The sequence below is a fragment of the Parasteatoda tepidariorum genome, chromosome 5 (genome assembly GCF_982258835.1).
Source record: "Parasteatoda tepidariorum strain Cologne lab strain chromosome 5, Ptep-v5.0, whole genome shotgun sequence".
Taxonomy (NCBI): domain Eukaryota; kingdom Metazoa; phylum Arthropoda; class Arachnida; order Araneae; family Theridiidae; genus Parasteatoda; species Parasteatoda tepidariorum.
Window position 1 is genome coordinate 66341803 of NC_141759.1, and position 21106 is coordinate 66362908.

The 21106-nt window shown below is 26.7% G+C and overlaps 1 protein-coding gene across 2 annotated transcripts in view; it reads right to left on the bottom strand.

The window, feature by feature from the left end:
* Positions 1-4646: 4646 nt before the first annotated feature.
* RabGGTb (geranylgeranyl transferase type-2 subunit beta) overlaps positions 4647-21106 on the bottom strand; it is a 36800-nt gene continuing 20340 nt past the window's right edge. For both annotated transcript variants that reach the window (XM_071185537.2, XM_016061250.5), the window contains exons 2-10: positions 18840-18947; positions 16276-16473; positions 15434-15539; positions 14035-14087; positions 12282-12392; positions 11257-11368; positions 9223-9311; positions 7277-7351; positions 4647-4902 (exon numbers count right to left, since the gene is read on the bottom strand). In XM_071185537.2, the coding sequence (XP_071041638.1) occupies positions 4759-4902; positions 7277-7351; positions 9223-9311; positions 11257-11368; positions 12282-12392; positions 14035-14087; positions 15434-15539; positions 16276-16464 (879 nt within the window). In that variant the 5' untranslated portion in view covers positions 16465-16473; positions 18840-18947 and the 3' untranslated portion in view covers positions 4647-4758. The remainder of the gene's footprint in view (positions 4903-7276; positions 7352-9222; positions 9312-11256; positions 11369-12281; positions 12393-14034; positions 14088-15433; positions 15540-16275; positions 16474-18839; positions 18948-21106) is intronic.

Here is a 21106-nt window from a genome sequence, read left to right on the forward strand (position 1 = left end):
TAAGTTCTATTTCTAAACTTCTTTAAGTTATTAAACAATATGAAACATAAACATCCCTAGTAGCAAAAAGAAAGGCCTTCACTAGGCCAATATTCACGAATCTTAATGGTTCAAAAGGGTCATTATTTTTCCGAAATTGGCACTTTATGGAGTTTTCCGATTCCCCCAATAATTTATATTCATTATTCTTCAAATATAGGCCCAAGAAAGACTGATATTAGCCCTATATAGTACCAATATTAAAAAATCTAGGCATCCTAATATTGGTTCCTCGGTGTATGTTCATATAGGACCCATATTAAGGAAATTTCAAACCCATCTGGGGCCATGGTAAAATTTGTTGCTAGGGGTAGTTCAAAACGAAATCATCATGGAAACTTTAGAAAATATTTTTGACAATTAAATACGGAAAATATTATGCATGGGGAATATCGTAATCATTGAATTGAGAAGATAGGAGGAATCAACAACTTCAGACTTACAGTTAAAAGGACATCACAATGGCTAAAACTTTAAACCTATTTAAATTATATTTACTCTTATGTTAAACTTTTCTTGTCCCCTCCTCATTATTCGTTTCATTATCATCCCATAATTTATTATAGCTCTTTAATCAAGAGAGCAGTTAAACGTGTTGTAGTTAAACTCTGTTTTCGTCGCTTCAATTAATGATGATTGAACTGCCATTGCTGAAATCTTAAATTGTTTCTTCGTATCATATAGAAGTTCATTTACATATCCCCGTTACACCTCTAAGATTAAAATAAAATAATAACAATTAAATAATAATATTAAAATAATAAAAAGGGTTTAAACGAAATAAAAAGTAAAGAAATAATTTTTTTAAACGAGGATTTTACTCAAGCCATTAAAAAAAACTGAAGATATTATTTCAAATTTTTTCTCTCGCTTTTCTAAAAATGTTTCTTTCCCTATTTTTCACTTTCTAACACACACACACAAAAAATTTAAATAAAAAGGAAATAAATAAAATTTAAAAATTATTATTTTTCAAAAATCAGGACTAGCTATAGCTATTAAATTTTAACAAAGTCGTATTTAAACTTTGATTTGTCAAGAATTATTAAATCGATTCCCGTCAAATCAGGAATTTTGTTATTCAGAATTACTTAGATCAAACTGGTGTAAAGGTTTGTGGACCTCATAATAATTCTAAAAGTTTTCAGCCATTATCAAATAAACTAATAAAAAACAATAATTATTTTTAAAAAATGCGTATTTACAAGTATAAATAAATTTTATAATTATGAGCAAAATCTTTTTTGGTTTGTTTGAAAACTTTTCGAGATATAGCAAAATACGCAAAACGTCAAATTGACATTAAGGAGGTAAAACTTTGACTATTATTGGAACCATATTTCGTATTGCGCAGTGTACGAAATTAAAATGCAAACAACCTGATTAACTTTCGATTTTAATGACTCATTTTTATTGTTTCGAGGGATTTGATTGCATCAATGATCTAAAATAATTTAATTTAAAAAGAAAAATTAAGGATTATTTCATATTTTTTATTCATTTCTGTAATAATAGTCGAACACATTTTGAATTGTAAAGTATGTAGATTTTTATTTCATTTTACCGAATGTAATTTTAATTGACAAAACATAAAATTTGAAAGAATTCGGTCAAATAGTTTCCGAGTTTTAAAAAAAGTCATACTAAAACCCGTGTAATTCCAATGTGTTCATATTTTCCAAATTCGTCTACTCGCCCCCCCCCCCGCCTTATTTTGAGAGTAAGAAATCAAAACTTGTCAAAAATTTATGTTAAATCTATGGAACTTTGTGACCGATTTCACAAGAATTTTGTATTTTTCCGTATAAAATTACATTTTTTAAAATGATGTAAGAAATTGTATACCTTTTTTTTTTTTAACTGTTATTAAATAAAATAATAAATATTTACTAAAAGTTGTCGTTTTTTTTGCATGGATTTATCTTTGGATATAAACGAATTTCATATTTGTGTGCAAAAATTTTTCAGTTCGCTAAAAAAGTTCTCGAGATATGGCAAAATACACAAAAAAGAAAATTAACATTAAGTGTTTCAGACTTTGGACAGCTTTCCTGACTAAACTATCGAGCTCCATATACTTTGGAGTCTGAATCCACAGAAAAAAAGGTATGTTCACTCATGGAATGTACGTTTTTGTATCTGATTTCGTAATTTAATTTGCACTAATTAGCATATTTTATTTATTAGCGGTTTTATTTATTATTATATTTCTTTTGGCGCTTTATACGCACATACAATTTATGTACGTATATATTTATGGACGTTCATTCAATATAAGACGTATATGTATACACAAAAATTTCCTTTCATTTTTCAAAGAAAGGAGTATGTCGGACGAGGTAGTAATTTATTTATTATTAGACGAGGAAGGAATTTATTTATAATTAGACGAGGAAGCAAGATTGTTTTGCTAATTTATTTATATAATATACGTTTTGAATCATTTACAAATGACTATTGTACTTATAATGTCATTTACTTTTATGCATGAACAAGAACGAAATAGTTGATTTAATTATGGTATAGATGTTCTTTTATCATTTACTAATAGCTATTGTACCCATTGCATTATTTTTTTACATATTAACGAAACACCTAATTTTGTTTCGGCACATCTGTTTTGTATAATTTATTAATTGTTTTGTATAATTATTTTTATTTTCATCGCATTTCCTATATTCATTATTACATACACATTAAATGTGAATTAAGTAATCAATTGGATTTTATATATTTCTATAAAATAAGAAGTATTAGATATTAGTTGTTATTATGGTTGACTGAATGTAGACAATAACAAGATTCATAAAACGGGAAAATTTCTAGGGAGGGCAGGTTGTTCTTCATATTCTAGGAAGTTTTATTATTGTACAAATTAACGCGAAATTTTACCGTTTTTGTAATTTATAAATTATATTAGGTCGTGAGCTTAAAACAAATTTAAGAAAATTAACATCCCAACATAAATAAAGTAAGGTTTTCCACGTTTGCCTTTAATTGGGTATAATATTAAAAAAACACAACTACTTCCACTTCGAAAATTTTACTAGGATAACATTTACCTTTTAGTTTAATTAATAAGCTGAGTTTTAAATATGTTTACTAAATTCATAAACTCAGATAAAACGACAAAATACATTATTTCAAAAGGAACTAGATAAATACAATTCCAACCTGCTGAGTAACGACTTATAACAACACACTTCATTTAATGTTTACTTGTTGCTAGAAATCAGGTTTGCAGAAAATGCTGTTTACTAGTTAAATTTAGTAGGAATAACAGGACCTGTGACGTAGGCTATAGTATACCCAATTGGCTATAATTACGTAAAATATCACCGGTTATTTTTTGGGTAGCATCATAACATGCTTGTGGGGTCTTCCGAAGTCATTTATTAGTTTAGTTGAGAGTAAAATTGAAAGAACGCGTTATATAGCGAACACTACAAGTGTAATAATATTAAATGACACGCTTTTCCAAGCTTAGGCGTAAAATATGTTTTTATTTATGTCTGATGTTAATATAGAAAGTGAACATCATTACACCTTATTTTCCTCTTCCAATCATAATTCTTTAAGTTATTAAAACATATATATATGTGGATAATCCCCAGCTATAAATAATCTTCCTATATAAAAATGAAAAAAATCTTTTGTCATTATCAGCAATATTGACATATATTTCAAATGAAATGGATCCACTGGAATAACTTTCGATCTCAAGATCGGATCTTCATGTTCTAGAATTTATTCTCAATGGTTCGATAGGGAGATGTTCAATATACTAAATTAGAGCAAACGATATTTTAAGTTAGAAAATTAGACACAAAAACGTAATTTCTTCTATTGAATAATAAATGCACAAATAAAAATTCTCAGTACATTTAATGTTTCTCAGCTATATTAGGGTGACAGCAGTATAAAATAATTAATATTTAAGTGAGTAAAATGACTAGATTCCTAAACCATAATTTGAGGACAAATCAGCAGAGTCCCCAAAAATTTTATGATTTGAGGACACACATATATTTATGGAAAATTATTAATTAATATGTGTAGCAAAGAATCAATATCAGATGCAAAACAATTTTCATTCAAAGTTGATTTCATTACTTAACAGTTTTGACGCATATATGATGTTCTGCATTTGTTTAATACATGTGAAATTATTATTGAAATTTGTTTCTTTCTTTTTGAAATTATTTTTAAATGAGTACAAATTTTCATTAGTTAACTTTAGCATGGTGCTTTTTCAGCTATCCGCTGGTATTCTTTTTGTTTAACAAGGCCATGCACATTTCTGTTTTTTTTTTTTGTTTTTTGCTGCACATAAAAAAAAGAGGTGTTTTCACAAAAATTCGAGCATACATTGTAAGATTTAAAGAAAGTTTCTGTTCTCTATTGAGTTTGAAAGTTTTGGAGGACAATTTTAAGATTTGAGGAGATCTGGTAACCTTAAGTGGGTACTTTCTCTGCTTTTAGATATATCAATTCCGGCATAATTAAAAATATTCTATTCTAATCAGCAACTTTCAATGCTGTTTTTATTGTTTTTGTCTATAACAAAAATAATTTTTAATACAAATATAGCATTAATGGAAAAAGAAAACCTTTTGGCTAGACTTTATTTTTGTATATTATTTACATTACATATAAGTACAAAAGTGATAGTTTTTACAGAAAAATATTACAATTAAAGGAGCAAACAAATGATAATTTCTACATTTTTAACATTTGAATCTGCAATCCTAATCTCTGTATTACGCTCTCTCTCATGCAAAACACAGGATTTACTTCATTAATCCTGTCATCACCTAACAGTGATAGACCAGCTAGACCAAATACAGTGTGGAAAGGATCAACCTATAAAAGCAACAAACATACCGAAATTAGGCAAAAAAAATAGTAAATCAATAAATTAATAAAATAAAACTTTTAAATATATTACACACAAAAATATTTTATGGTTCAGATAAATTCAACAAAAAAAGTTTCACTATTGAGTAATGTAATAGAATTAAATATTAAATTATAAACACACTGTACTCACCCTACATGTATTAAGTTGCTGGACAAATATACAGGGCATTTTGACTTTTATATAAGATGTTCCCATTGAAAAACAGTACTAAACTACTAATTATTAGACAGTAAAGAAATTACGTAGAAAATAAAAGAATTTTAACTCAAACACTGGAATAAAAAAAGTTCCATTCTATTTTAATAAAAATTTGCATTTTAATTAAGCAAAAATAATAAAATGATAAAAAAAAGCAATAAAAAATTAATTAAAAAATTAAAATTTCATATATATAAACAGTGGTAGACGAAAAAAAGAAAACTGTTTATCCTAGAAAAAACCCAATTTTAAAGGTTAATGCAATATATGTGACCATAAATTTATGTCAGTTGCTTCAAAACAAGGTGAGACATCATTCCACATTTCTATTGCGTCATATTGTTTTCAACTATTGGATCTTTCAATTGATATAAATAGAGCGGCAAAAGCGGAAACGTTCATTATTTGTCTATTTCTTGACGGTGTGCAAGGTTGGCTCTTACGATCAAATGCCACCAAGTAATAAATGTGTGCTGGCCATAAAAATTGCTAAACCAGGAAGGCGACACACAATGAAAGTGAAATTTGCAGGACGGATAAGGCATGTTGTGGTATGCAAATGATTAGGCGATTAAACGATTAATGTAGCGACCACTACTCTTGAGGCTGCATCACAGACGGGAGAGCTTCAATGGAGTGATCAACGACAAACCTGGACGCAGGAATGGCATGACGTTGTCTATTCAAACAAATCCAGGTTCTGTATACAGTATCATGATGGCGACATCGTGGAAAATGCCTTTTGGTAGCTTGCATTCGACATTGTCATACTGGCCCATCATCTGGAGTAATTGTATGGGGTGTCATTGGATACACGTCTCGATCACCTATTGTTCACATTAGCACTTTGAACAGCAGGCGTTACATTTCTGATGTGTTAGGGCCAGTTGCTCTGCCTTATCTTTGAGGCCCCTATAATGCTATGTTTCAGCAGGAAAATGTACGACCTTATGTTGCTCGCACGGTTCTGACCTTCCTTGACACAGAACATGTTTGTCTGTTGCCCTAGTCAGCACGTTCTCCTGATCTCTCACCAATTGAAAACGCTTGGTCATTGGTTGCCAAACGACTGGCATGCCACCACTCGTCAGTCACTACGGTCAATGAATTGTGGCTTAATGTTGAAGCTGCATGGAATGCTGTACCCGTTTATGCTATCTAATCTCTGTTCGACTCGATGCCCAGAAGTACTGGTTCCTCAGAATCTATATATTCAAATATCTTGAAAATTTAATCACTTGTTCTTCTAATTATAATGTATGTGCCCAATAAATATCATTCTGTTATTTACATTCCTTCCTTGTGTAGCAATTTTAATGGTTAGTAGTGTATATATATATATATATATATATATCTTTTAAATAAATATCATCAAAAACATAACTTTATGCTCATTAGCAACTAGTACTTAATAATACATAAAAAAAAATTTCATTCGTCAAAAAATGCATAAAAGTGCATTTACATGCTCTTTAAATTTATAAAATACAGATGCGTAATTTAACTGATATTTTGACAAAAAAAAATCAACATGAACAGTAAAATAGGTTGCAACAAGTATTTTTAACAACTTTAAAAAGCAATTATAATTAAAATACTAGTTAGCTAAAATTAAATTAACATTATTATTTTCTACAAACATACACTCTTGCGTCATTGAATAGACAAAATCTTCTCTATGGTGATGACAATTGACCCAATGTGTAAAAAGACTATATGAGGAAACTTACAAATGGTAATTTAAAAGTTGTTTAGCAATTTTTTAAATAACCTTAAAATAAGTAAGGCTATAATGTTTTGCTTGAAAAGAATTTTGGTGAAAGAAAATGGATTAATGGAACATATATTTATAAATTATTTCTGCAATCAATTCAATTAAAATTAATGCATTCAAGCACTTAATAATTATAATTTATAATTTCATCAATTAAATACATTCAAATATTTGTTATACTCTTTGAAATCATGTCACAACCAAGATTTAAACGAAGAATATAGGAAAGATTATAGATCATTATGATTGAAAAATGTAGTTGCATAATAAAAAAAAGTGATAAAATAGTAAATTATGAAAAAAGTATTTCTTTATACAAATAATAATAAGGATAAAAATTTTACCATGTCACCCGGACGATCAGCAAATCCTCCTGTTTCTTCATCTTGTGTAGCCAATATAAAACGTACTAGCTTATCCTGAGATAAAATGTACAAAAAATTAACATAAGAATAAAAACTTATCAAAAAATAATATTTAATTGATTACAAGAATTACTATTGGGGTGATGAACTAAAATCAAAAAGAATTATGTAAAATAAATATTATTTTTAACTATCAAAAGCAAATTTTTATGGAAGGCAATTTTTATGGAAGGAAAAGCAAATTTTTACTCAACATGACTTTTCTGGTAGAATTAGAAAAATCCAACACGCAAAAAAACAAACAAACATTAATAAGCTCTTTTATATGATATTTAAATACCAACTAATTTTAAATATTGCTGAAATCGATTGAACAAATATTGATATAGAATACACTCTAGTGTTAGAAAAAAAAAATGATATAAATGTTGTGAACCACAGAGCTACTAATTGCATACTTGAACTATTGAGGAGTAAAAATTTCAAAGTTTTGCTAGAGAGAGAAAATTCGCCACAGAGAATATTATTTAAAAGTACTTTATTAGTTAATTTATTATGATTTTATGAAGAGAATTTATATAAGTTTAAACAGTTTTAAATTTAATCAAGGACGGGAAAAATGAAATTGCTTTTTACTTTATAATGAGCTATCATGAAAATAAGATTTAAAACAAATGATAAAAACACATTGTTATACATAAAATATAAACAATACCTAAAATACAAATTAAAAATTATTCAAGGTAATTTAAAAAACATGGTAAAAAAAAAAAGCTTTAAAATTGAATTATATTTCTTTTACTTAAGGCCTAATAAGTTACTTTTTTTCATTAATATGAAAAAAAGTTTTGTCTCTGATATCAAATATTATTTATTAGTAATTTTTTTTCAAGTTTACAAAATTTTTTTTATATTTCAAAATGATGAAAAGATGTCCATTTATTTGAGTGATTGTGAGAGAGAGAGAGAGAGAGAGTTTAAGTTCATCAGATAAGAACAGAGGTTTCAGTCTGCTTTTTTTTTTTTTACTGTAAGGGAATTTTTTTTAAAAATTAAAGATTTTTTGGTCAAATTTTTGCCCTATAATACACTGAACACATTTAGAAAAAATTGATAGAAAATCACATTTTTTTTGGTATTTTTCTTTTCTTCTTCATTTACAAGATCTTAAATTGTATGGTTTCAATATGATAGTTTGTAGATTTTCCTTAAAAGTGGAAAATTGAAAGAGTTAATTTTTTAAAATCTTTTTTTGGGAGAAATATGTTAATAGAAGGTTTTGGGTAATAGAAAAAACGTTACTAGTAATTTTTGAACATGTGTCTTTCAATCATTCAAACATATGCTACTTTGTTGCAGATTTCTATTTAATAAAAGTAATTAATAATCTGCAAACAATCTTTTTTAAAAATTCATTTGCTTCAAATATTATTTTGTCTACTCTTGTATTAATCTAAAATGATTTTAATTCAATTTTTGATGAGTTACATTTTTAATAACTCAATGTATTTTTAGCTGTTGATGACACTTTGCGTTACAAATTTAGAAACAACATTGTAGATTATTTTATAATTTAAAGGAGATTTATTTGAGAATCTAAATAAAATATTGTTATATGTAGCAGGCAATGGAAATCAAGAATAGCCGAAAAAAGCATGTACAGTCACTAGTCCCATAGCAACAAAATGCAAGTAAAATTGTTGCAATAAGCAAATCAGACAACAAAATGAAAAAAAAATTGATAGAACAATTTATGAGGAAGGTGCATAAGTAAAGAGATAAAAAGGACATTTTATAAATAAAATTCCATTCTAAAAAAAGATTTGATGAGAAAAAGAAAAACTTATAAAAGAAAAAGTAACAAAAAATGCATAATTTTATTTGATAATATAGAATTTACTGAATAACAAATACAATACGCATACTTTATCAATCCAATGAAGTCTTCCAATAATTTTTAAAGATGACAAAACCCACCATGAGTAACAGACATCCGGTAATTTTTCTGGTCTACCTAGAATAAGTATAATCTAATGTAAAACATATAACGATTTTAAAATAATTCCAAAATCTAAAAATTATTCATTTAATTAAACTTCAAGATATTTATGGGATAGAGTTAAAATAAGAACTACTTAACAATAAAAGTGATATAGTGTTTGATTTAAAATTTATTAGATTTTTACTCAGCATCTATACTTTCAAAACAAAGTTATAAGAAAAATTTTTTTTTTTTCTGTTGCATGGTTGCCACATTTATTTATAATACAATATTGTTTTGTTTTAACAGGAACTTTTAATAACATATAGCTTCCTTAAAGTTTAACAAAAACAATTTATTTTTAATCGTAAGGAAAACCTGCTCCAATTATCCTGGAGAAAACATAACTGCTTAATGCCCTCTTTCGTGTTGGTGACATATTAAGATTCCTTTGGGTAAGATTTTACTCATGGTTTTGCATAACTTTTGGTGCATTTCACTGTTTCAGTGTCTGATATTTTTTTTAAAAGTTTGGCGTCTTAAGATCCCTGACATAAATCTTCGATTAAAAAAAGCCTCAAAATAGTTCAACTTTATTTTTTCCCCAGATAGATTATATAATCAAGGAATGATCATACATTTGATTAAATACTTTCTGAACAAAATACACATTAATTGTCTGATATATTAATTCGAAATACAGTTTAATAATATAATTATAACATATCTATTAAGTGTTAAAATAAAACTTGCAGAGTTGAAACAAGAAAAGAAAAAAATCTGTCACTTAATTTAAATTTAAATTGTCTGCTCATATTAAGACACATTCTTATTCTTGAAGCTAATATGATTTGATATAAGTCTCCAACAAAATAAAAGTTTCCTAACTTATTATTTGTTAAAAGTAAAAACAGAATATATTTTGTTCTAAAAAAAAATTCATTTTGCTTCCCAAAATAGTTAGATTTCATAAAATTAACCACCAAAAACTAATTTTTCCAATATAAATAATGTCAGCAGTATAGATATAAAAGCAATAAATTCTAATAAAGACACAATAAATAAATTCTAATAAATAAATAAAGACACAAATTCTAAATCTTGGAGGTAATAAGATTTGATAATAAGTCATCACAAAATCAATACATGGTGCAAAAAATATGTAAACAGAAAAAGTTATTTAACTTATTGTATTATTTTATAACCGTCGTTGGACAACAGATCCAATTTTGGGTTTACGATTACTAATGTTCAAATCCGTAGCCACGTAATTTTGAACCCAATCCAGAGAACAAGGAAATTCCTGGATCAAGTATTGGGAGAAATTTGTCTTTGTGGAGGACTTATTGATGGAACTAACCCACATTTGAGTTACATGGAGCGGAAAACCACGAGAAACTCCCAAGGTTAGTCTGATGACAAGGAGACTCTAACCCATGATCTTTTTACCACCGAGTATATTTTACACCAGCACTGGGGTTGGTGTGAGTCGGATGCGGAATTCATATAGGCCAGCCATCGCTGGGATTCAAACCCAGGTCACCTCATTAGAACTCAAACGCTCTATCCCATGAGCCACCCTGGCTTCAACTTAACATTTCTTTTTGTAATTCAAATGAGTTAGATTTAATAAAATTCACTGCCAAAAAGTAATGCCCCCAATATGAATAATATCAGCAATTTAGATATAACGAAAATAAATATTATTCAAATAATAGAAAAAGTGAGCCGGACCTTCATTTATACATCTCCTATTATTACATGTTGGTTATTTGATGTTCTGTTCAAATATAAATATTGATCTTTAAATAGTATTTACACTTAAAATAGCCAATTTTGAAAATTCATTTAAAAATGACTTAATGTCTTCTTAAGGCAGCAAGGCAATTAGCCTACATTTGCAAATTTTAAATTCATAACACAATAGTATAATTTATTATTAAGGTATAATTATATATAGACTGATATTATTATATACCATTGAGACCACCTGAGGGCAATTGTCGCTCACAGAGCCACCATCCTAAAGCATCTGCATTGACATGATGTAGTTGTTTGGCTATAGATAAAGTACCTAGACAGCAATAAATCTAGAGATAAAGAAAAAATACAAATAATTGAAACATTTAAAAAGAAACGAATGTATAAGGAAGTACAATAATTAGTTTTATAAAAAAATGTTCTTAACTGATTAATAAAGTCTTACATAATAAAAATTTTATTACAAACACAGAAGAATACATAATTTTATAGCATGAAAAGTAAAGATTAAGTTTGCTTTTCTTTTATATTTTTGTTCATAATTACTTGATTAATGAGAACAAAAATTAAAACCTTTGTTATGGATATAAAAGGAATAATTTTTTAGAATAAAAATAAAAGAAAAATCAATAAAAGAAAAATTGTAAAACATTATTTTACAAAGATATGATCAAGTTTTAATGCATTTCTTTCAACTTCATTTATGACCTCCCATTTAGCAAAATCTCTGATGGTTCTTTACATTCTATTTGCCAAAAACTAATAAATTTTCAATAATTTCGGTTTCTATAACCAGAGCAAATTAGACTAAGCATTTTAAATAAATTATTTCATAATTAAAAAAAAACTAACTGTATTAAAAAAACAACAACTTATTTTTGTGACTGGCACTTAAGGTACTTTCCTTACAGTGAAATAGCCATTATAAAGATAGTATATTTGTACTGTTTCACAGTGCCTTACACACCAAAAAAGGAACACTATATAACTATAATTTGTAACTAATTTGTATAAAACATAATAGAGATACAAGTAGTATAATAGGCATAAATAAAATGCAAAAAATGTAGTTTATAAATTCAACCCTTTAAGAGCTTAGAATAATTTATTTGCAAAGTAATAATTTTTAATTAACAAGGGAAAAACCATTTTTTTCTGTTTTTTGATACAGGAATGCCAAATATTAAAAAGTGAAAAAAAGTTGCGACTTATCTTTAGAGTATTAAAAATCATAAAAATTACCTGCCCAGCATGTGTTTCAGATCCTGGACGACAACCAAAACCTCCATCAAAGTTCATGCATGAAAGAACAAAACTAACAGCTTTTTCAATATTTATTTCATTTAGTCGATTCTAAACAATAATCATAAAACAAATAGGTAAATACATAAAGTAAGGAAATTTAACATGCACTGAATTTTTATAAAGTAATTTTTGGTCGAAAAAACAAGTCAATTAAAATTACATAATTAAACATAATTTTAAACGTCTTGGACCACTACTACATTAAAGAAAATTAAGCAACATATATATGGATTAATATTCATAGTTTCAAATTATTTACCAGTCAATCATTTTAAATTAAAACAGTCGCTAACTTTCACCTCAATATCTTCTGATAGATTGCTACTGAGAGTTTTAGTCAGTTTGACTGTTTTATTTAACCAATCAATCAATTTAATTCTTTTCAGTCGCATCAATCATATGCACTTTATGTTCCTCTATCAAATTGACTTCCAATGTTAAAATACATTCCTCTTACGATTTAGCATGTAAAAAGGACACAAGTAAACGAAAACAAAAATGTGTCAGAAAGGCCAAAAATAAGAGCTAGCGAAGTCGAGCGAACTATAATGCACAGATGAGCAAATTTAATATGCATTGCACCAAGGAGGAAAACCCTATATCAAATACCAGAGACCCAAACAAACCTGCTTAGAACTCAACAACTAAGAACCTCATCTTTTTTGCTCTACAGCAGAAGTCGGCGTTATAAAGGCAACAGTGCACTTGCCGAAACTCCACCCATTTTCTCCTGATGATCATTCTTAATCAGGAAGCAACTGCAGGGTTAAAAAGTTAGTTCCAAGTACGGCTATCATTAGGACGGCTTGTTTTAGCAGTTAGGGGGGTGGGGGTTATGTAGTAATTGGACCACTTAAAAAATTAAGTTCTTGGAACATAGTCAGAAATCTAAAAAATTGGGAGAAAAAAGTCGATTTTCTGCTTTTTCGCGGAAGTCTTTCATCCCTGTAAAATAAAAACTAAAACCTTTTAATATTGTTTTTTCTATTAAACATAACAAAATAAAAAAGATTCAAAGGAATTAAAGATTTACAATTCCTAAAATGAAATTTTAAAAAATCAACTTTTTAATCAGGATAAAAAATAGTATGTTCATGAGTCATTCATAAATTTATTGATCATTGACTATATTACATCAATAAGTTGCTCTTCTAGCATACATATTAAAAAAACTGCAATACAGTTTCTAATTAACATTTTTCTGAAAAAATATTTAAAAAAAGGTTTTCTTAATTTATGAAATAAAAATTAGTGTAGATAACAAGATAACTAAATTAATTTAAACAAAATAAAACATAATTGCACTTTTGTGTAAAACACAGAATTAAAGTGGCTAATAGTGAATACTAAATTGTTTGAGCACCAAACTGTGTGTGTGTACTTTGATTATTATGTGTATTATTATGTTATGTGTTTATTATTATGTGTTTATTATTATGCTATGTGTATACATTTTATTATTGATATTCTTTTTTATTCATTATTACTTATAAATTTTTAAAATGTATAGAAATTTTATAACAACAAAATTATTTTACATTGAGAAGATGTATAGAAATCTGTTTTTATAATATAAGACTGAGGTTTTGACTTATTTAACTGAAATCAGAGTTAACAACTAATAAACAAGAAATTAATGAAGAAAACAAGTGTTACAAATTATACTATAAATTCTACAGATATTACTTACTAACAAAGCTAAACTTGCAACACAACAAAATGTAAATCTTGTGTCAACTTCACCTAAAAATTGAACATAAAAATCAATAAATTTTTTAAAAATGCAATATTATATTAAATTTTACTTACAATGCAAGTGAGAGTTTTATAAGATTTTTAAAATAATTTATGAATGCAAATACAGAATTACCCGAAAAAGAGGAAATAATAATACACAATCAATCAAGGTTATATAACTTAAAATCTTAAAAGTAGTGACCAATTCTTAGAAAAAAAAATGTACTATTCACATTGTCAAAGCATTTATTGTGATGTTTTAAATATAGAGCTAAGTAGTTTTTTTTTAAAGATATCTAGACAAATCCTTTAGTAGTTTCAGTTGTTAGTAAAAAAAAACATGAATCAATTGAGATTTTGCGGATTGTCTGAATTTAGTTTTTTTAAGCATTTAGTTCATCATTAATTGCTGAGATTATTAGAAACAGTTAACAATAAATTTTTATATTAAATATAAAATTAAATAAAAAGAAACAATAAGGTTGATGATGTTTAATTATTTGATTTTTTTTCTCAATAAGATAAAATAAAGATTCTTTGTACATCAGCATTACTTTTTTTTAAATCTCACTATACCAGGGTGCGTAGCCAAATCTTTGAATCAAAAATAAGCACTTTTTAAAAACTTTTCAAGCACTTTGCAAAAATTTTCAAGCACTCAAAAAATCCATATTCAATCAATGATATTATTGAAAAACAAAAACTTTTTATAAACAGTTTTAGCGTTGAAAAGAACCAAAAAGATATGAGCGTAAATCGAAACAATCAGTACTTTCCCACATCACCGAGTGAATTCAACTTGACCCTGAACTCAGAACAAAAGTACCCTTACCCCCTACGTCAAAAAAAGTGTTAGAAGTAAAATAAAATAAACAAGAATAAAATAAAATAAATTAAAAAGAAAAACATTTCATAAGGATCTGATATTCTCTATCCGAATTGGAGCACTCGGGTTTCGGTTACAAGTGTGCGGGCATGCGCAAGTCATAGCGTGGGTACGACATGAAGTCCGCGTGAATGATTACGTAGCAAACTCCCCATTTTTTGTGAAATGCATGGGATCCACCAGATATCACTGAAGGGGGGAAAAAATTATTCGGAAAAATAGCACTTTTTAAAAACGACAGCTGAAAAAAGCACCTTTGAAAGCTTTTAAAAACGAAATCCCCAAAAAAGCACCTTTAAGTACTTTTTACAAACGCTACGCACCCTGCCATACTCATGCAACAAAAAGAATGATAACTGAAGAAAGAATAATATACATTTTATCACAAGGAGATATATTGAATAAAATAAAATGAAAACTAAAATAATAAAATACATAACAAAATGTAAGAAATGAAGTTTATTACCCCATTTATCACCAATAAAGCTACCATCCTCTTGCTGTAGACTTTTGATGAAATTTACTGCTTTATTTACATCAATTATATCAAGAGAATCATACATGGCTAATATCTAATAAAAAAAACAACACAGAACAATCCTTATTTAAACTTATAAGGAGTAAATTAAAATTTCCAAAAAATATTTTAAATTATAAAATAATGAAATTTATTTAAAAAAATTTTTTTTTTAAATTTTATTTTTAAGAAAAAATTTTTTTCTTCTTTTTTTTTAAAAATAATTAAATTTTTCAAAAAAGGAACAGAATTTTTTTAAAATTTTTTCAAAAGAATTAAATTTTTCATGCAAACTTTTTTTTGTTTGTTTTAAATTCAGACATTACATACATCTATTTTTTAATAGCCACATTTCAACCTTTCTTTCTTTTTTATACAATTTAATTATATACAGAATATGTTATGGTTTTGTTAGTATTTCAAACTGGTATAAAATAGACCCTAAAATACCCTGAATGTGCATGCCAAATCCTGACCAAGCCTCAGATTGGATTGCCTCGAAATATGAATTTGTTACTTAAATGCTGATAGATAATAGTCTAGCTTTAATAGAATAGAGATACTTAATTTTAAAAAAAATTCTAAAAATACACAAATCATAAAGATTTCATATCCCATGAAACCTTTATTTATTATACATTTCATAAACAATTTTACTTTGATTTATGAACTACCGTAATATCTTTAATATTAGAGATTTCTTTAATATTAGAGACATTAAAGATTTTACATGATAAAATGTATAGCACTAAGAATGTAGCACTAAGAATGTAGCACTAAGAATGTAGCACCTGAATAGCACTAAGTGTGTAGAGTATGTGTGGATCGTGTCCAATACTTGAACTGAATCCACCACATTCTTGCTGGCACTCTTTTAAGAAATCAAGAACTTCATTTTTGTCCAGATTTTCAAGTTTCCCCATTAAATCTAGAGCAGTCAAACCCCAATAAATGCCACTGATTCTTAAATACTCAGTCATGCAGTATTCCTGAAAATAAGAAATAAATCATTTCATTACAAACAAATGCCATGTGAATATTTAGAAACAAGAGTTTCAAACAGAGTGATAACCATTCACATTTGTGTTTCCTACAAAATAAATTTATCAGAGGTAAATTTATCAAAGTAAAGCCATTTTTTTAAAAATAGACTTTTTATAAAACCTTTATCAATACTTTTGAGCATAACTAAATTCCATATCTGACCTTTTATATATCTGCTTATTTATTTATAGTGGTGATCAAAATTCTTTTAATTCTAATTTATTAAAATATCAATACATAACCCTTTTTACCCCTTGGATAAATATTTTCTGGAATTATAGTCAATTTAATTAAAAGTCGAAGGCGAAGTTAAAACTCAAGTATTTAAAAAGAATTAAGTAACAAAAAAATTTGTTCAATTTTAACAACAATTTGAAACTAGTATAGCATTTAAATATCAATTCCAGAATATCTAAGTTTGTAATTCATAAACACTGTAAATGTTCCATTTATTTACATACAGAAATAAGAACTTGGAAAACCAATATGTGCTTTGTTTTTTCAAATTTGATATCTATGAGTAGCATAAATTTGTGAATGACTTTGTGAATGACTTTCTCTATTTAAATTGAATATTCATTACTTTACCAACTTTTTCATTTATTAGTTATATTCCCATCTATTTTTTTTATTTTTAAGAAATCGTAATTATTCCTGAGAAACGGAAGTTAAATTTTTCTTATTAAATTAAGAAGATGGTAAAATATTTTTAACTTTCTTTTGATTGCAACTTCAAATTAGTAAATTAACTTTCAGTTCAGATTACTGCATTTAAATTTGATATTAAAAAGAGTCCACTTTATTCCACAGAACATTTTGAAAATAAAATATCACATTGATAAAACCGTTACCATAAACTTTTCTTTATGTTTTGCAAGAAATCTTCAATTTCATGAACTCACAGTTTTGATTATTATTTTAAAATAAGTTCGAAGATTATTTTCATACGTCATTAAAGGTAGATATTCTGATAGTTAAAGTGATTATTATTGCTATAATATTTAGTTGATTATTTTCATTTTAAGATGTAATAAAATGCTTTTATTGCTTCTTAGAATCATTAATTGAAAATAAATATAATCCATAACATCTATTTAGGTATTATAATCAGTAAAGTAGGGAAGCTCAACCATTTTTTGGTACTGGGCCACAAAAACTACAACATACAGAGTATGGGATCAACATTAACATAATGCTGTCATTATAAATATGCAAGAAATACTTAGATTCTGTTTCAAAGTAATGTGGAATATATTAAAAGACCATAATTAATATTTTTCTTTTGAGCAGATAATAAAAAGTAATGTTAATAAATTTAAACAATTAATAATTTTAGATTACAAAAACAAGTTATGTTGCGTTAGCATCATACAAAAAGAATATTTCAATATGCATTAGTCTAAAAGTTAACTTTCACTATTATTCGGAAAACAAAATTTGTTACTAATACAACATTAGATTAATGTAGAGAAGACTCCTGTTAAAATTTTCAAATTATTTTTTATTTATCTTATCTACTTGCATAATTCTTTTTCCTTCTCTTTAGTTTATTTACAAATTTACACTTCACTGCACACTTTGCATAAATAGAATTCTCATAATGAAACTAAATTTGTCCTATTTTGGAAAATTAAGAAAAGCCGTAAACTAGATCTGTAACTTTCTGTTCTTTTTCTTTTATATTTTCCTTAATATTTTAGATAGTTCAGAATCCAAGTTAAAACGCTTTGGGGGTCACTTTTGGCCACCAATCTATAGGTTACGTGTCATTAAGTAAAGTAACTGTAGTAAATTTCCAGAAAATGACATAAAAAGATACAGAAGTAAATGCAAATAATAAGGTAATAGCAAAGTTACAAATAAACTCATAAAACTCTTTATTATGAATATTAGTCTTCTATATGCACAATTGATATTGTCATTGATCATTTTAATACTTCGGAATTTTTTTTTTTATAGTCTCAATTGATTTTGCAACTTGATATTTTGAACTGTATGTTCTCTTTTTAGAAAAAAAAAGAGAAAAACATTGATAAAATTATTGATATATATTACTGAATTTAATGGTAGTCATTAGTTAAAAAAAATAATGATAGCCTATACTAAAATAATAATCAAACAGTATGTAACAAAAGACATAAATTAGTTCAAAAATGAATAAGTAGTACTAATTAAACAGTTATAACTCATTTAGTTGAAATATTAATGTTCTCTAACAACTTTATTAAGATTTAAAGTAATATTTAGGTTAGAAAAAAAAAAAGAAGACAGTGAGCCAAATGCGTAACTGCCAAAACAAAACAATACTTACATAATCATCTTTCTTTTTTCCATAACAAGAAATATAATTAATATGCTTATTCAAATCCAGTTTTGTAGGCAACTTGTCAGTAAGCTCAACATCTTTTATTAGCACAGCCTAAAAAAATCAACAATTAATGAAAAAAATATTATTAAATATATGTAATATTAATATTATATGTAATATTAAATACAAATTTAAAAGTTTACTATATTTTTTAATACAAAGCTTTATAAATTGAGCACATATTTTTTATATCTTAGATGTACAGTGCCAAAAAAAAAGGATAAAAAAAATGGACCACCCTTAATAACTTTTGGATTTCTAACTCCCAAAATATTGGTCTAGTCGCAATCTGGAAAATATGGTCAAATTAGTTTGGTCAGGAGAGGGCTCCTAAGTTAAGACTCCTTAATGTTAATTTAACTTTTTTGCGTACTTCGCCATATCTCGCGAAATTTTTAAGCAAATAGAAAATTTTTTGCACACACTTATAAAATTCGTTTATCTAAAGATAATTCCAAACAAAAAATAGCTTAAAAATATTATTATTTTATTAAATAAAGTTCAAAAATTTTTTAACTGTAAGATATACAGTATTTTGCATCATTTTAAAGAACATAATTTTGCATGATAAAATACAAAATTTGAGCAAAATCAGTTGAATAGCTTCTGAAAAATTGCAATTTTTATCTAAAAAAAAAACAAAAAAAAACAGATGTTTAAAATTCAATTTCTCAGGAACTATTCAACCAATATAGCTCAAATGTTGCATGTTGCCAAGTAAAATTATATTTTTTAAAATTATGCAAAACATTCTATACTTACAATTCAAAAATTTTTTGAACTATTATTGAATATACTTGTAGTTATAAATAATAATAATTATTTACTAAAGCTTATTTTTTGCATGGAATTATCATTGGATAAACTAATTTTATAATTGTGTGCAAAATTTTTTCAATTCGCTTAAAAAGTTTTAAAATATTGCTAAATACACAAAAAGTCACATTAATATTAAGGGGTCCAAACTTTGAAGCACTCTCCTGACCTATTGTGACATTTCCCAGATTGCGTATTTGGGGTTCAAAAATCGGAATACATTAAAAATAAAAACATATATTTATTCAGAGAAAGTACGTTTTTGTGTCAGATTTTGTAACTTAAAATATCTTCTGTGTTTAATAATTAGCTTATTTGAGGTCACCCTTTCAAACCATTAGGATTGAGTCCTAGAATGTGAAGATCCAATCATTAGATCAAAAGTTATTCAGGGTGGTCTGCTTCTTTGGACGCACAGTATGTCTGTGATATTGATCAGAACTCATATCACCAACCATGTCATAGACGTTACAATACATTAAAAAATAATATAAATGTTACAGAGGCTACAAGTTATAACCTTCTAGTATCCTTTCAGTGAATTTCTTTTAGTTTCTTCCATGCCCCTAACAGGCTCCACCAAAAATATGGCAACCATTATGAGATTTATTTGGGAAGATACATATCCTGATCTACAACAGGATAATCACTAAACTTTTCAACTTCCGGGGCAGCAGAACACAAAAAACTAAATAAAAATAAATCACAGGAAACCAACTCATTCATAGCCACTCTTGAGATAAACATCTACATATTTTTTTAAGTGATATAGAAATATTTCCTTTTATTAAAAAAATATTTTGCTGTCATTATTTTTGAAACATCCTGAATTAACAACTAACAAATACTTCAAAAATTGCGTCAGTTTCTAGGGATTATTCATTCATATTATTCAAGTTTAACTAACAAATGGTTAATTATTTTAATTATGAAAAATCTATTTTGTTACAAATTTTTAGATAAAGGGTTTGACTGTAAATTTAATCTACTCAGAATCATCTTCTACATTAAAAACTAAATCTTTTGAAAAAATCTTCTAATTACAAAAAAGAGAGGACTGTGTAGTCAGTTTTTGTTGAAGAAATCAGTGATCACCTCCTTGCCTCAACTTTAAAAAAGCAGGCAATAAAATTAAATAACTAATTGCTTGATTTCTTTGAAGAAAAAGTGTAACAAACAACCAGGTGGTATCTTTTCCTGATAGGTTTCATACCTTTTTATGGTAACAATGTAGCATGACAAGGGTACTCCTTTGGATTGGGCACTGTACATTACAGCTTTTACTGTTTATAAAATCTCCCAGTTTTCTATTACTATAAGCTTGATTTCTTCACATTTTAAAACCTCAGTTTTAAGTCATTTTTCCTGTTTTTGTAGAAGCATAAAAAAGATTT